General features: G+C 48.1%; 1 protein-coding gene across 1 annotated transcript in view; it reads left to right on the top strand.

Annotated features, from left to right (window-relative positions):
- The window catches only part of Wnk2 (WNK lysine deficient protein kinase 2), a gene marked incomplete at its 5' end in the record, with an annotated part of 108,348 nt that extends 104,633 nt beyond the window's left edge, over positions 1-3,715 (top strand). The window contains 2 exons of the mRNA XM_013349139.2: positions 824-935; positions 3,519-3,715. Of these exons, the coding sequence (XP_013204593.2) occupies positions 824-935; positions 3,519-3,544 (138 nt within the window). The remainder of the gene's footprint in view (positions 1-823; positions 936-3,518) is intronic.
- Between the last annotated feature and the right edge of the window lie 8,704 nt (positions 3,716-12,419).

Below are 12,419 nucleotides of genomic sequence, written 5' to 3'. Positions count from 1 at the left end.
TCCCCTCACAATGTTGACCAGAAGTTTGAAGGCACTTTGGGGAAGCACCTAACGTTACTCCCTCTGTAGGTACGGGTGCTGGCTCCATGGAGGCCTTCACTGCTGAGCATGCCTCTGTAAAGGGTGTGGGGCTTGATGAATCTCCATCCTGCCTTGTGTGGAGAACACTAGCTGGGGTGTGTGTAGTCATGTGTGTGTTTGTGGTCAGAGGATAGAAGCCAGGGCCTCATATGTGCCAGGCAAGTGCTCACCAGGGAACTCCAGCATAGGCCTTCCAGTGGGGCTTCTCCTGTCTCTGTGAGGCAGCAAAACCCACTGGACTGGGATGCTAAACCTTTGTAGTTACTGTCTTCGGTTTCCCAACTATGTCTGTGTAGATGCTGCGGACTGCCAGTTCTTGATCTCTCTCACTGTAGTCACGTCCAGTCCGGACATCAGAGGTGCTGGTTCTGGAAGCCATCAACCACTCCTTTCCCTGCCTCTAAGGCCACTGCGCCTGGCTGGGAGTACAGAGGGCTGCCCCAGAGTTCCTGCTCCCTCACGCCTCCTGGGCTACTGTAGGTGCATAATGGTTACTAGGCCATGGTGTCACCTGGGTGGAAGTATGTCAGTTGCTCATGTACCCTTCCACACCCGGCAGGTTCTGCTCCAGACTCCGTCTGGCTTGTGGACAGCTGGAGCATATGGCCCACAGGTGCCTAGCCCTCAGTGTAGTGATGAGGGGCGGGAGGGCAGCTGCTTCCCACACCGGCACTTGGACTACAGAAGGAGACCGACTGACTGCAGCCCCCTGTGCCTTCCTCTTTGTTTCTGTATCTCATAGACAACTGTGCCTCGAGCAGGAGTGGGGACACCGTGTTTGGCCCCAGCACCCGGCCCTCTGTCCACCACAACCATTCCTGGAGCCACCCCAGCCCTGCCTGTGCCCATACCAGGTACTGTCCTCTCCAGCCTCTCAGGCCCTCCCTGTACACTGCCTCTGAGTCAGTATGGAGGCCTGCTCCCTGTTCCTGTGTCCTGGGGGCCCTGGGTGGCCTCAGGGAACTCACAGGGCCCTTGGGGAAGTCAGAGCCCTCCTAAGGTCCCTATGTTGCCAGTGTTTCTGCGGCCACCTGTTATCAGCACGCCAGGCCCCCGGCTGCACATCACGTAGCCCTCTGCCATGCCCTGGCCAGATGGAGCACTCGGAAGCATGTGGAAGAACCCAGTTGTGGTTTGGCCTCCTCATGGCTCCTTCACATGGGCACAGGGCAGAGAGCTCCAGCCCAGGGGGCATGAGAGGGCAGCAAGAACTTCCCCCGCTGCCTCAGACCCCCTCACCCTTAGGTCCCTGCAGTCAACACAGGCAGTCTTCACACCCCATTGCCTGTCCTTGATTGAGGATTAGAACCTCGCCATCCCCCTGCAGCAGCCCAGTGCCTTGAATTCCAGCTTTTCTGTTTCCTGATGGAAAGGCATGTTTAAAAAGGCCACTGATCCAAAAGCAAAGGTGGATCTCATTATGGTTGACATGCGCGTTGCTGACTCCACTGTGTTATGTTGCAGAGATGGGAATGGGGTACGGATGTGAAGTGGATAGTTAGTTCTAGTGTAAATGCCTAAAAACAGAAACTAAAGTGAACATTGACAATGTGACCTGCAAATGCTGGATGAACCTTGCTCAGTCCGTGATAGAGTGAAGTCACCCTGGGTGTCTTCAGTAACAGAGCCACAGGGCCCACCTGAAGTTGGCACCTCTGTGAGGAGAGTCTGCAGCTTTGCTGAGCCGTGAGGATCCTGCCAAGAAACAAACGGTGAATGCCTTGATAGCCAGCAGGCTGTTAGGAGCACCTACAGGCAAACGCCACCATTCAGCTCAGGGGTCCCCACTCACTTTCTTCCTTGTCCATGGTTTTCTTAGAAGCCTGTGATCTGCCCATCCTTCCCTGCAAATGCCTCTCCAGGCCGTCCTCAGGCCTGCCTTCTGAGGGGTGGAGCATTTCTGGAGGTTTCCATGATACTTGTTCCGGGGGGAGATGAAAGCCCCTGACTCCCTCTGAACAAATGTTTTACGCCTCCAGTTGGAGGGTGGGCTGCCTGGGGTGACCCTGCTGTGAACTGTACAGTTAAGCTGTACTCATGAGAACCAGCTCAGTTATTTTGGTTTAAATACACTATTCCATCAATTCAGTTAGAATTGAATTTTCAGGGGGCTGAGCAGAGTCATCTGCCGGGCCACAATACTGCAATAAGAGATTTCTGTTCTCTGTGTCTGGTCTGAAAACCACACAGGCCCACTTCTTAGTGAAGGGAGCCTGCCTTCTCTCTCACTCCTGCGCCCAAGTCCTTTCCTACTGTGAGAACGCTAGTGGCATGGGATCTCCAAGAGACTGTATGTGCGAAGGAGAAAAATAAACGTTTGCTTGAAAATTCCGTGAAATGACAGCTTTTTTCTTGCCCTCTGTTCATACCAGAGCCAAACTATGGCCTTGTAAAAGATAGGTATGGGTCGTCCAGGTGGGCCTGCATGGCTCTGCTTAGAGCCAGCAGCCATGCGTCCTGTACCCCGGAGGGTGAAGCTCATAGGGCTGGGAGACAAGAGCCAAACCTCTGGTGGGGTTGCCTGTCTCCCAGCACTGCGCCTGCTGGGGGTGGCCAAGGCCCACTGTTACCAGGCTGTTACCTTAAACCTGGCATTGCAGCCTGCTCTGCAGACTATTGACTGAGCTGCAAGCCAGACTGCATCTGCATTGCTTTCAGAAGCGCAGGGAGAAAGGGTGAGTCCCACAGAGAGCAGACTACGTTTCCGGTTCTATCAGAGCTGTCACGAGGTCCTAGAAAACTTCGTTCGTATGAGTTCTAGGAGCTCCTGGTTACCGCCTTCCTCATGGTTTGGGACTTCTCTTTCAGGCTCTTGGGTTTGCTGAGTAGAGCTGGGCAGGTACAGACCAAAGTCATATGAGAGGCATTGGCCTTCAGGGAGCCCAAGGCATTATGGAAGGTGATGGTTTAGGGAGAAGACTTGCGCTAAGTTGTCCAGCAAGCGCTTCACGGACAGCCTTGTGTATGTGCGCTGCAGACCTGGCCCTGACAGCATGGGGTACATTCTGCTAGAGGTGGCTGTCCTAAGACACAGCACTAGGCTTCCTTCCTGTACTCAGACCCCCGCAGCTGTATCATTGTACCTCATCTTGGCATGGGCCCTATTCAGAAGCAGAAATTGAAGGTTACTGTTTGCTCCCAGGCCAAGGCCAACTCAGTCTAGGATGGTTCAGCTGGACAGGGGTGAGGCCTTGTCTTTTTGGACTTAGGTGGTCATTGCTGAGTGACTAGCTGTTCTTAGAAGAAGACAACCAGGTGACAGCCATGCTCTGTGCAGAGAATAGAACGCTGTACAACGCACAGTCTCGTCCCGGCATGGCTCTGGCCCCTGGGAAAGGTGCCTAGGCAGGGCTGTGTGCAGGGGCATCAGGGCCCAGCCTTGGGTGAGGCCAGTGCCTCCGAGGCCTGTAGTGAGCTGTGGCCATTTTGTTTTCTAGATCCTGAGAGTGAAAAACCCGACTGAGCCGGCCTCTACGCCAGGCCCACACTGCATCATCCAGGCGAAGAACTGACAGACGCCAGGGCAGCCACTCCTCTAGCCCACTCACGCTGTTTTGTAACCACTTTCTAACCATTTTTTTATTCACAATTGGAAACACAAATGTAATGCAAGAATAAAACATATTTTGGGGGAGACAGGACTTTGGTATTTCAAACTTCCTCCTTTCCACTGGTCATGGGGGCAGGCAGGAGATAGATAAGGGTGGGGAGGGCAGTGGGGGAGGGTTCAGCCCATTCTCTGCCAGGCCCTGGAAGCTCATCACCCAGTGCCCCTTCTCAGGCACAGATTCAAGGTCCCTTTTGCCTACTCAGCTCCTTGTCACATGGTCTTTTCTCTGGTCCAAAGACACCAAAGTCATCCGTTCCCATTAAGAAAGAGCATCGCAGAGGTCTGAAAGTAAGCCTGCTTTCCAGAACTTGTGGGTACCGTCAGGAAAGGACCCAGTCAACATGGAACCTGAAGCCGCCTGGGGGTGGAGGACAGGACCGCTAGCTTCAGGAAGAGTTATATTCCCCCATGGCAGGGTATGTCCAAAGCTCACATGGAAAAGCAGAAAAACAGGCTGGGGAGGTGGCTCAGTCAGTAATACTTGACCTGAGTTCAATCTTCAGAACCTGTATTCAAAAGGTCAGGTGTGGTGGCCCACCTTGTAATCCCAGTGCTATAGAGGTAGAAACAGAAGGACTCCTGGAAATTGTCGGATAGACAGACTAGCTTACTTGGAGAGTTCGAAGTGGTGTCCTCTGGCCTCTACACACATGAATTCATGTTCACCCTCAAAGAAGTGCTGGTGACCTCTGAGTTGCCTTGACATGTAGAGATAATTTTCAGTAACCCAGCAGCCCACAGAAATGGGCCTCAAACAGCTCCTAGGGTTTTGAACATCAAAACATGACTAAACTGGACCCAGGTGTTGCTTGTCTGCAGCTGCAGTTCAGGGAATGCTCCAGCCAAGCATGGGAGCGTATGTTCACAATACTCAGACGTGTCACCACTGGGGACCGCAGACAGTGCTGTGACATTAAGGAGTTACAAGGTGATTGGGTCCTCAGTGTAGGAGTTTAGAAGAATATAGTTTTCAGTATATAGAATATGGCTTACTGGTCCTTTGTAAGGTGGAGACAATCTGTACTTGCTTGTTTCTACTTGTACCTTAAAGCTAACAATACCAACCAATTCTACAAAGAGAACGGGAGGAAGGAAGAAATCCAATGATAGTAAACTCAGAGCAAGGAACAACTTCTCTGAGCCCCCACATAGGAACATGAGGTGGAGCCCATGCAGCTTCTTCCTGCAGAATCATAGACTACACAGGACCATGGGCAGTGGTCACCCACTCAGCACATGGGTCAGTTGGCCAGACAGGCACCAAGGGCTACAGCAGTTGTTTTAGGATTTAAGGTCACAGGGTCACAGGAAAAGGGGACCAAAGAGTAGACAAGATCAAAATCAAATAGCAAGGTGATAGGTTAGTAATGACCAATTTTGGAATTACATACATACATATATACATATATATATACATATACACACATACACTGTTGAAAGAAATACTAGATTTAATAAACAGCAGGATTCAGGCCGGTGGTGGTGGTGGCACACACCTTTAATACCAGCACTCGGGAGGCAGAGGCAAGTGGTTCTTTGTGAGTTTGAGGCCAGCCTGGTCTACAGAGCAAGTTTTAGGATAGCCAGGGCTACACAGAGAAACCCTGTCTGGAAAACTAAAAAATTAACAGCATGACTCAGACATGTTGCCTATAGTTTTTTAAAATGCCTCAAATATAAAGACAAAGGATAAGGTAAAAGTGAACATGGGTTCACCATTCCAACGAGGGGAGGTGGAAGTGGCTCTGGAAGATGGACACACGAAAGTAAAAGGCGATCATGGCCATACCATCCTAACACTAAACAAACAGAGGAGGCATGAGTGATTCTCATCGATGCAGTTTTGACAGTAACTCTTATTGCCAGTTAAAAGAACCATTTCACAATGACAAAAGGGCAACTCACTAAGTTCCAAATGTCTGTGTGCCTAATGACAGTGCTTCGAACTTTGTGAGCAAAACTGGCAAACTACAAAGAGAAATCTGTGATAATCATTTTGGTTTTCAGCTTAATAATGAACAGAACAAGAAGAAGTCACACCAGACCAAGAGTCTGGCCCAGTGTCTAATGCCTCACCTCTTCCTTCTTTCCTTCTGCTACCTATCTGGGAAGGCTGAGAGGACAGCATGACTCTTTCTCCATTGGTAGCAGTAAAGGATCCCATCAAATATGGCCCCCTCCTACATGTCCTCAGCTTTCCCTGACCTGAGCACTGCAAAAGCCCATAGCCAGTATTTTCTCCTTGTCCTGTCAACTTGGGACCTACTAAGAAGGCATCCTCTTCTAGAAGGACTCATTTTGTGGGTTAACAAGCCTCTTTGTATCTTCTTGGGTGTGTGTGTGTGTGTGTGTGTGTGTGTACATGTGGTCACCGCACTCAATATCCAGACAGCATTTGGGTAGAGAGCCATCCTGTGTCTGGGGAGTGACCACGGCTGCCTCTGACAATGTAGAAGACTTGAACACAACTTCTGACCTTACACATAAAAGCCTTATTGATATTTCTGGGATGTTTTATCGCAGACACACTCCCACTTCCCCTCCTTCCTTTCCTTCCCCTTTTCCCTCTACTCTTCCCTACTTTTCGTTTGGTTGTTGAGACTGAACCCAGAGCCTCACCCAGTGGCCAGTGCTCAGTCACAGGTGTCCTCCCAGCTGAGCACAGTGTCTCTTATATTCACATGACCTGTGTATGAAGATAGATCATATTGTGGGGCACACAAGGGAGTGGCACATTAAATATTTCTGATAACACATTTTAAAGACGTCAAGTCGCATGAACAAATGTTCCCTGACCAAAAGAGAATGAAGTTTGAAAACAATAATGATTCACTATAAAATAAACAACTATTTGGAAATGAAATAATGCACTTCCAAATGGCCTATAAACTGAAGAAAGCAGGAGTGAAAATAGAAACAAAAAAAATTCATTAAAATGAAAATGAACTCTGCTACTTGTAAAGGTCTAGAATCCCAACAGACTCTAGGGTTAAGGCAGAGGGATCTGAAGGTCAAGGCCTGCCTAGGCCTCTTAGTAAGACTTTATCTCAAAATTAAGAGAAAAAAAAAAGGTCTAGGGTTTTAGCTCAGTGGTGGAGCACTAGCGAAGAAACTTGCACAAAGCCCTGGATTTAACCCCCAGTGTTGCAGAAAGAAAAGGGAAGGAGGAGAAAAGAAGGGAATATGTAAAGAAGGAACAAAGCCCAGTTCAAAGGCTGCCCTAGGGAGGGGTTTCCAGCATTGAGGATGTAAACATGAACCAGTGAGAGCCCAGTGGTCAAAGATATTTGCTGAGCCTGGTGGCCTGAGTTTAATTCCAGTACCCACAGGGTAGAAGGAAAAAACCTAATTACCCCAAGTTGTATTTTTTTGCCTCCACACATGCACCATGGCATGCAAGCACACACACACACACACACGCATGCATACACATACACAAGCATAATTATGTTTTAGATGTGTTTATTTTATTTCATGTGAATGAGTGTTCTGCTTGCATGTTTCTCTGGTGTCCACAGAGGTCAGATAAGGGCATCAACTCCCCTGGGACTGGAGTTACCGATGGTTGTGAATGACCTTGTGGGTGCTGGGAATTGAACCCGTGTCTTCTGCAAGAGTAGCCAGTGCTCTTAACTTCTGAACCATCTCTCCAGATTCTAACTAAAAATATTTTTAAAGAATGTATATGGGAAAAGAAGGAAAGATTAAAGCAATGGTTTCGTTTTCTACCTTAAGAAACTATACAAAGAAATTAAATCTGGGGTCAGAGCAATGACTCGGTAGGTAAAGTGCCTGGCCCCATAGACATTTCTAAAAGACTGTTGAATTGTTGCCCACTAAAATGAAAAGAGTCACACATATCGTGCACATTCATAATTACAAGGTTTACAGTAGAAAGTGCTGACAGGATGGCTTATTGCTGCTTGAGTCTGACAACCTGAGTTCAAACCTATGGTGGAAGGAGAGGACCAACTCTTAAAATTCTCCTTGGATCTCCATAGGCATGCAGAGATAAACCCACAAGAGATCTTTGTTGAGAAGTAGACAGCTGTTAGTGGCAGGTGACATGGAAGATTGTACCCGGAGTACTCAGTCAATGAGGACAGGAGGGAGAGACCTGCGTTCAGGGCTATAAATGATCCCTGTGCTCAATCCTTGGCCAGTCGCTTGTCTGCATCGGTGCCCACCTTGCAAGATCCTAAAATGAGCTGCCTTGCTTTTGCTGCTCTGAGCCTCTAGTGCTCACCATTACAAAGCAGGGATCTTCACTCCCCACGGAACAAATGTTCTCATGAACTGTGATGACCAAGAACTGGAAACAATTTAAGTATGCCAAAGGTTGGCGGACAAAGCCATGAGCACATGGCGGGCCAGCCTTACATGCCTATGCTGTGCAGCAATGGGGAGAAACGAGCTTCTCACCTGTGCGACAGACGGCACTGCCAATCTCGAGGGAATCACATCCAAATGAAGGAGGCCCCACTCAAAAGGGTCCCGTGCCTCAAACCCCTATATGTCCAGTAAGAGAAAATACAAACTGATTGTACTGATGAGAGCTGATCCGAAATTGTCTGGGAGGGCTTGGGGCGGGGGAGACAGGGCATGAGGACACATTTGGAAGAAAAGGGGAAAAGTTGAACTTGGACACAGTGAGCTTTCTCCCGTGCGTAGACATGTCAAGCTTTACCGAATGGTACATGTTGAGTGTTATAGCTTGTATGTGTTACGCCTCAATAAAACGGTCACTCTTCAGCATCCCACACACACCTTCAGGGTTGAGTCCAGAGCTTTCTTTCTCCCTGTTTCTTCACTTGGTTGGTCTGTAGGCATGTCTGGCTCTACTCTCTTCCTATAAAGATGCCAGCCAGATGAGATAGGGCTTACTGTCGTGGCCTCATTTTGGCTTAGTTCTTCAAAGCCTGTCTCCAAATACGTCACATTTTTGTCTATGGCCACATCTCCCTGAATTCACTTGGCTTGTCCAAATACTTCACATTCTGAGGGATGGGGGGAGGGAGTCTGGGAATCCAGTATGTGGATTGAAAAACACGAATCGGGTAATTACAGGTGATAGAGAAAGCAAGTAATAATGGCCAAAGACCTGGGGACATCAGCTTAGATGGGGAGAGGGCTTATTTTGGCTCTTAGTTCTAGATGTTGCATTTATGACAGGGGTTCCAGGCTTTGGGACCTGAAGCAAGGCAGATGGGGAGCATATTGAGAAACAAAATGTCTTATCTCTGAGCAGCTGAGAGGAAGCATCCAAAGTCTCCTACAATGGTACCCCATTGACCTACAAATTCCCATTGGCGTGGGGAGTTGACTCAGTGGGCAACCTGCTTACCATTCAAGCATGAGGACCTGAATTTGATTGCCAGCACCCATGTTTAAAAAAAAAAAAGCTTGGTGTGGCATGCACCCGTGGTTCCAGCACTGGGAAGGCAGACAAGAGGAGTCTGTGGGTCACTGGCCAGCCAGTCTAGCAGAATTGAGGAGTTCCAGGATCAGTGAGAGACCCTCTCTCAAAAAGGAAGGTACAAAGCAACTGAAAAAGACACCCCAAATTGACCTCTGATACACACATACACACGCACAGCACACAGACACACATGCACAGCGCACAGACACACACACATGCACAGCACACAGACACACATGCACACACACACATTCTTCTGCTAGGCCCTGCCTCCTAAAGGCTCCATCATCTCCCAACAGTGCCTTAGGTGTAGCAGTTAATTTGTCGTGGTGCTTGAACCCTAGACTGAAGCTACTTAAGGGAGGACGTTGTTGTTTTTAATGACTTTCACGGCAGTAAGAGCGTGGTGGCTAAGGCAGCTTAATCTGTGTCCATGAGCAATTCATCAGGATGGCTTGCTCATGCCATGGCAGACAAGACACAGAGAGCTTGGGCTGGAATCAGAAGTAGACATCACCTCGAAGGCCACCTCTAGTGACACTCGTCCCCAAGTGACACCATAGTCCCAATTATTGAAAACCTTACAGGACCTGCTTTAAAGGCTTTCACTCAGGGTTCGAAAAGAGAAGGCACAATAAGCATAGGAACTAAAGTCTGATGGCTGTAGGAAGAGAATCCCCTCTCACACATTCTTCTCCTAATTATTTATAATTTCTTTGCTCAAATTCTCTGCCTCAATTCTAATTCCAATTTTTCTGTTATAATACCCTGTTCCAATTCATGCTTGTTCTAATCACTCTACATCCCTTCTTCTTCTCCTCCTTCTCCTCCATCATACTTCTTCTCAATCTATTTCTTCTGCCGTAACAAATTTTCAAATATATATCCATTAGCAACTTGTAATATAAAAAGCTACAAGGAGGGGCTGGAGAGATGGCTCAGAGGTTAAGAGCACCTGCTGCTCTTCCAGAGGTCCTGAGTTCAATTCCCAGCAACCACACGGTGGCTCATTACCATCTAGAATGAGATCTGGTGCCCTCTTCTGTCATGCAAGCAGAACACTATATACATAATAAATACCTTTTAAAAAAAACTACAAGGAAAATTCTCAGGGACACAGGCATTCTTGGAAGATATGTAGCAAAACTTATCAGCTAGTTTGTAGCTAACCACAGCTGCAGCTGTGAGGAGATCCTGGTCATCATTTAAAGGGACCGCTATAGGTTACAAAGGATAAAACTAACCCATTGAGAGAGCTAAGGAAAAGGCAAAGAGGGTGTGCATTATTTTGCATTTCTTAAGTTGATTACTAATGTCTGGACATGGTTAGTCAGGTAGGTGCTGTTGGTCTCTTGAAGGACTAAGACAGAACAAGGACAAACATCTGCAATACCGCCCTAATTTATCATAAGTCCTCTGAGAGCTTACGTCTTACAAGGCCAGATGCCTGCAATTTCATAAGTCAAAGTTCCTTTTGTGATTTGACCAGAAGGACACATGTCTGGCCAGCTTGCTCCGTCAGTAAGGCTAATGATAGAGAACAGGCTTCTAAGTTTCTCACCGTAATGTGGAGAACTTAGTGTAGAGAGAAGCCATCTTTCTGACCATCCACAAATATGTGTGCCCATAAGACTGAGATGTAATCATTACATGAAAATGCACGGTAATGGGGAGATATCATAGCTGCTACTGCACAAGCGAAATTGCAGATAAAAGCAACAGTTTTCAGAGTCTGCGCCCTGCTGGCTTTGAATAATTTCTCAGGTGGGTTGACAACTGAGTTATCAATTGCTATAATTGCATCATGGTCCACCGTAGCTTGTGATAAATGCTCCCAACACCCAATGGTTCCACAATGTCCTAAGCAGCCTGCACCACTAGCTGAGAATCAAATGTTCACCCACTCAGGCTGTGGGGGACATTCCACATTCCAGCCATTCTAACAAGGAACACATCTTAAACATAAATACCTTCGGGGAATATTCTAGAGTCAAACTATAACAGGCCATTAGCTGGCCATTGCCAGAACTTGTCCTTGAGTTCTCAGGATTCATCATTCCGTGATATTCTTTCTCTAGAGTGTATCTATTTGAACATTTCCCCCGAGTAGGCATGACACTGTTTACAGATCGACACCGGTACACAAGACCTCTGTGTGTGGCCCCAGCAGAGGGGCACTGCATTCCCCATGGAAGGCAGCCCGGCCTGCAACTCTGGCTGAACCATCAAAGTCTTCATGAGGTTTCGTCACGTGCTTTCTTTGGCCAGAGAGACACCTCTCATTTCTACACAGAAATTCCTTTGCTCTCTGTGTGATGCACGTTCCAAACTGTCATAACCGGAGTGTGGACATGCCTAAGGGCACCCACAGTTATCCTCAGGAATCCCATGGAGGAGATGCTGCTCAGGGCCCTTGACAAAACATCCCTCGGGGACTGATGCCATTTCTTTCCAGAGGTATTTGTAAAGGACTAAAAATAATTGTAGAGTATATTTTGAAAACTTCTCAAAAGTGTGGGGAATGGGCCTGTAATTATCTTGTCCTTACAAGCTGTTGCTCTTTTTTGTGCAATTATGTGGTCAGCAATCAGCAGGAGAAAATGATGTGTTTGTGCTCGGTGCCTTGGAGCCATTATCAAAAGAGCCCCTCCCCCACCAGGAAGAGTCGATGCTAATCAAGTAAAACAGTAATTGGATTCTGTTTCTTGTCAAAGGTGCGAGTTGGGCTGTTAATCGCCCTGATTTCCAACACCGAAGGTTCCTGGGAACCCATGGGCTGGATTCTCTGCCAGTCTGTCTGCCTTGTGGGAGGGGAAGTGAGGCTCAGAGACCTCCAGTCCGCACCCTGTGCAGGCCACAGGCCTTCCTGATTGTTTTAGTTTGTGTTGAACTTTTAAAGGGGACAGGAGCTGTCACTGGGCAATTTCCTGTGGACGTGTGTGTGTTATGTGTGTATATATGATATATGTATGTGTAGTGTATGTGCATACACGTTTGTATGTATGTGTGCTGTAGTTCATGTGTGGAGGTCAGAGGTCAACCTTTGGGTGCAGGGGCTTACTTTCCATCTTGAGGCTCTGTTGTTCATGGTTAGTTGGCCCACAGAGTTGTGGGGACCCTCCAGTCTCCACCTCCTGCTTCGCCTTAGGCATGCTGGGATTAACAGATGTGTGTTCCTGCGTTTGGCTTCATCTGGGGATTCAGACGCCTTCCTTCATAATTACACCTGGAGCACTCTCACCGTCCATGTGTCCGGGACCCTTGCCCACACCTGGAGGACTCTCATCGTCCATGTATGAGGGACCCTTG

This window comes from Microtus ochrogaster, chromosome 16, assembly GCF_000317375.1.
Source record: "Microtus ochrogaster isolate Prairie Vole_2 chromosome 16, MicOch1.0, whole genome shotgun sequence".
NCBI lineage: Eukaryota > Metazoa > Chordata > Mammalia > Rodentia > Cricetidae > Microtus > Microtus ochrogaster.
Note: the sequence above shows the minus strand (reverse complement) of the source record. Positions and strands in the feature narration are given on the sequence as shown.